At 37.1% G+C, this 5,121-nt stretch overlaps 2 protein-coding genes across 2 annotated transcripts; both read left to right on the forward strand.

Annotated features, from left to right (window-relative positions):
• Positions 1 to 1,231: 1,231 nt before the first annotated feature.
• Positions 1,232 to 2,428, forward strand: LOC131644810 (uncharacterized). The gene has a single exon (XM_058915406.1). It carries the CDS (start codon positions 1,232 to 1,234, stop codon positions 2,426 to 2,428), a length of 1,197 nt encoding a protein of 398 aa, XP_058771389.1.
• A 1,473-nt stretch (positions 2,429 to 3,901) lies between these two features.
• LOC131644827 (uncharacterized) lies at positions 3,902 to 4,858 on the forward strand. The gene has a single exon (XM_058915425.1). The coding sequence runs from the start codon at positions 3,902 to 3,904 to the stop codon at positions 4,856 to 4,858; it is 957 nt and encodes a 318-aa protein (XP_058771408.1).
• The last annotated feature ends 263 nt before the right edge of the window (positions 4,859 to 5,121 follow it).

The raw sequence follows: 5,121 nt of genomic DNA on the forward strand, positions 1-5,121 counted from the left end.
AAAAATATCCTAAAGTATAAGTCATTTTAAATTTTCAATATAACTTTTATGACTTTTTTTTTAATATATCCTTTATTTATTAACCTTTTCTCGTTTTTCGTTTAATTCTATTGATTTTTTTCTATGTAATTAGTAAAAGATAATATTATAAAATCAAATATAATTGATCTTTTTTATATAAAATTAACATGTTTCTTAATTTATATGAAATTTCTAAAATATTTTATAATTTGGGAGAACATTAATATGTTTTTTTAATTTGTGTGAAATTAATATTCAAAAATATCTTATAATTTAGTACAGAAGTATGGTGGCGGAAACGACGGAAAGAATAGACGTGAGAGAAAGTGGAGGGAGTTCCAAGAAAATAGGAGAACTCAAAGCAGAGGAAGTAGATTCTAGCGATAAAAATATTAATGGTGACGTTGATGGGGTTGAAAAGAAGTTAGGGTCAACATTTGGAGGTACGACGAGCATGAGAAAAGGTATGGCTGAAAAAGTGGGTTGTAGGCAAATAGAAGGGGAACGGGATACGGTGTCATCTGACCCAATAGAGGAGGTCCAATTGGGCCCAAGAGGCCCATTATGCAACCACAAAGAAAGAAAAAAAAATCGTTGGGCGAAATTTACGATTCAATGAGAATACCTTATGCTCCCTCTTATTTTACGGCGTTGCTATAGTCCCAAATAAACCCTAATCCAATTCTTAAGAAATCAAGCAGGCAAAATCTTAATCAAAAGAGTTGTAGTGATATAAGATTGGAAGAAAGGCTGAGACATTCTGAAATCCCTTCGAATTCGGGAGATTCAGGGTCTGTTTGAAAGGCTTTTTAAAAACTCTATTTTAGTTTTTGAAAATTTAAAAACTAAAAACTTGTTTGAATATAATATTTTCCAAATGTGTTTTTAAAAACTCTTCACAATTTTTCAGTTTTTAAAAACAAAAAACTGAAATGGCTAAATTGTGTTTTAATTTTTACTTTTCAGTTTTTAAAAACTAAAAACAAAAACTATTTCAAAGAGCGTCAATCTCGGATTCAGGAATTCAGAGAGGAAATGGAAGATTATGGAAAGCGTTTGAAGGAGTACCGAGGAAAGTATGGAACACAATCAAAGAACTGGGAGTGGAGGGGGATGAGGAGGATGAAGTCTTTGAGGGTGTCATTCGTGAGCTGTAAAAAAAAGATAGAAAGAAATATGAAGGGCCGAAGGAGTATACAACAAGGTTACCATGATAATTGGAACCTTTAATGTTCGTGGGTGCAACAATTTGATGAAACAGAAGCGAATCTGTCAAATTATGGGGAAAAGAAAACCAGATGTTATGTTTATACAGGAAACTAACATTGGGAAGATGTCGGGTAATATTGTAAACAAAATTTGGGGTGGGGAGGATTGTTTGTGGTCTGCAAAGGAGGCAGGTGGTAGAGCTGGAGGAATACTAACAATATGGAGAAAGGATTCTTTTACCCCGATTTTCAGCTTCCAAGGTAACGGTTTCCTGGGAATCAAAGGCACTGCTAAAGGTATGATAATCTACTTCATTAATGTCTATTCCCCGTGTAACTTAGCCGACAAAAGGGAATTATGGGAAGAGTTATTAGGGTGGAAGAATAAACTAGAAGTAGGGGAATGGGTGGTTGGGGGAGATTTCAACTCAATAAAGAATAGAGAGAAAAGGAGAGGAGTGGAGAATTTCTGCAGAGTACATGAGATGGAGGAGTTTAAAGACTTCATTGAAAATTTAGAAGTAATAGATGTTCAAGTGGTGGGTAACATATTCACCTGGATTAAACCTAATGGGAGGGCAAGTAGCAGATTGGATAGAATAATGTTATCGGAAGGACTCATAAGCTGTTGGGATATTGTTGCGCAAGAGGTGGGAAAGAGAGACATCTCTGATCACAAACCGGTATGGACAAAATCGAGTAGGATGGATTGGGGCCCTAAGGTATTCAAAGTCTTGAGATGTTGGTATGAACATAAGGATTTTATTCCTTTTGTGCAAAACGAATGGAGCTCTCTTGATGTTAGGGGAAGCAAGGCATTTGTACTTAAGGAAAAAATGAAGAAACTAAGAGAAAGAATGAGGTGGTGGAATACAAACGTGTTTGGCAAGATTGATTTAAAGATTGAAGAGGATGTTGAAGCCCTGAATGCCACAGAAGATAGAATGACTCAAATGAATGTGACATTGACGGAAGAAGAGATAAAAGAGAAGAGGCGCCTTCAGGAATCTTTTTGGAAAAATCTGCATACTAAAGAAAGCATCCTTAGGCAGAAATCAGGGCTAAAGTGGACAATAGATGGGGACAATAACTCCAGATTTTTCCATTCAACCATGAAGTCAAAGTCAAGAAGGAAAGCTATACTAGTGTTAAAAAATGCTTCAGGGCAGGAAGTGGAGTCTGCAACAGAAATTAAGTAGGCAGCTAAGGAGTTTTTTGCAGCCAGATTTCAGAAACCAAATACTCCGAGACCAAGACTGCAGAATACCGAGTTCAAAACTTTATCTATGGAGGAGAGAGGATTGCTGGAGGAGCCTTTTACAAATGAAGAAATAAGGGAAGCTGTATTTGAAGGAGATGGAGATAAGACCCCTGGACCAGATGGATTAAATCTGGATTTTCTGAAAAAATGCTGGGATTTCATGGGAGTGGAGATTGTTGACTTCATACAAGATTTCCATAGAGGAGGAAAACTACCAAAAGTTGTGACCTCTTTTTTTCTAGCTTTAGTGCCTAAGTGTGAAAATCCACAGAGTCTTGAAGAATATAGTCCCATATGTTTGATTAATAGTCTACTAAAGATTATATCAAAGGTCCTTGTAGCAAGGTTGAGAAAAGTAATTTGCAAACTGATATCATGTAACCAAACAGCCTTCATCCCAGGCAGACATATTCTAGATGGTGTATTAGTGACAAATGAAATATTAGATTTGGCCAAAAGGAATAAGAGAGATTGCATGGTATTTAAAGTAGACTTCTCTCAAGCTTATGACTGTATGGACTGGAACTATTTGACATTTGTACTCAGAAGAATGGGCTTTGGAACACGATGGATGAGGTGGATGGAATCAACTGTATTCACAAGCTCTATGTCTATACTGGTCAATGGCAGCCCAACATCAGAATTTCAAGTTTCTAGAGGACTTCGACAGGGCGACCCACTCTCTCCCTTTCTCTTCACAATAGTTGCAGAAGGACTGACTGGAATGATGAGGCAAGCAGTAAATGGAGGGCATTATAAGAGTTTCAAGATCTCAAACACAGTGGAATACAACCTTCTACAATTTGCTGATGATACAATTTTGTTTGGTGATGGCTCTTGGTCAAACCTATGGGCAATGAAAGCTTTACTAAGGGGATTTGAATTAAGCTCTGGCCTAAGTATAAACTTGAACAAAAGCAAGCCATATGAGTGTGTATTTCACAGCACTGCTTGAAGGCAAGTGCTAGCTTCCTGGGATGCAAGTTAGACAAAATCCCCTTTAAGTTTCTGGGATTTCAGGTTGGTGGGAACCAAAGAAGTGCAGCATTTTGGAAACCGGTAATCAAATCAATGGAAACAAAACTATCCACTTGGAAGGGAAGGATGTTATCAATTGGAGGGAGAGTAACACTAAATAATAGTGTATTATCTAATATGCCAAGCTATCAACTAGCTTTCTTTAAAGTACCAATCAGTATTCAAAAAAAGATGGAGGAAATTCAAAGGAACTTTTTGTGGAATGGCAATACGGAGAAAAAAGGAATAGCTTGGGTCAGCTGGTCAGCAATATGTCAAAGTAGAGAGAAAGGTGGACTGGGAGTCAAACATATAGGCATGTTTAATAAGGCAATGCTGTTTAAATGGTCCTGGAGATTCTTGCAAGAGAAGAATACAAATTTGGAGTGATATTATGAAAGAAAGATATGGGGACGTAAGGAAGAGGCTTTGGGGAGGTGAAGCCAATAATCCAAGCCAGAAAGAATCAATCTGGTGGAGGGACATAATAGAGCTGAGTGAGGATTTGAATGGAGCCACTTCTAAAATAAGGGCTAAGCTTGGAGATGGAAAACAAATTCTGTTTTGGAAACACGACTGGCTCGGGGGTAGCACATTAGCAACTGCTTTTCCTAATCTATATGAACAAGTTATGTCTAAAGAATTTGAGGTATACAAAGTGGGGGACTGGATTGCAGGTGACTGGTTCTGGAATTTGAGGCAAGGAGAGAAGGTGTTTGGAAGGGAGGCATTGGAAGAATTTAATGAGCTGATGGTGTTGTTAACAGGCATTAGGCCGACAGTCAACAACCAAGATCTGTTTATTTGGCCTTATGAAAACCACAGGTGCTATACGGTAAGATCATGTTACGAGATTATGAATGATAATAGAAATACTGAAATGCTGGATGCAGGTGTTATGGAAGGACTGAATAGTATTTGGAGGGCTTATGTACCATCTAAATTAAAGATGTTTGGTTGGAGAATGCTTAGGGACAAACTGCCTTCGAGGAAGCAATTGCTAAAGAGGCACATAATCCACCAACTGAATGAATCTCTGTGTGTGTTTTGTCAAGAGCAGGAAGAAGATATAAACCATGTGATATTGCACTGTTCTAAAGTTGAATGGCTATGGAGGAAAGTATCTGCCTGGCTGGAGATACAAAAACCAGATGAGGAGGCTTGTTGGAATCACTTGCTAAGCTGTGAGGAAGCACTTAAAGGAAAGATAGGAAGAGAGAGAGGGGCAACAATATGGCTTACGAGTTGCTGGGCATATGGAAGCATAAGAATGATATCTTGTTTAATGGGGTTGTTCTGGACATGGAACAAGTTTTCTTTTCTATTCTACGATACTCATGGTGGTGGCTAGTCATAACTTCTAAGAATAGAATCAATTGCACCTTTTATGAATGGATTCAAAACCCTTCATTATGTATTTGAAAATATTCTTGGTGGCTTGGTTATTTTTTTACCTTTTATTATTTTGTAAGGGTTGGAGTACCCCTAGTACTCCTATTCTTAATATAAGATTTGCTTATGGAAAAAAATAATAATAATTTAGTACAGAAGAATAGAGAGTATATTTCAATTCATGCTATAAAATATAATATAAGTAGAAATATTATATTTTGT

The sequence above is a fragment of the Vicia villosa genome, linkage group LG1, assembly GCF_029867415.1.
Source record: "Vicia villosa cultivar HV-30 ecotype Madison, WI linkage group LG1, Vvil1.0, whole genome shotgun sequence".
Taxonomy (NCBI): domain Eukaryota; kingdom Viridiplantae; phylum Streptophyta; class Magnoliopsida; order Fabales; family Fabaceae; genus Vicia; species Vicia villosa.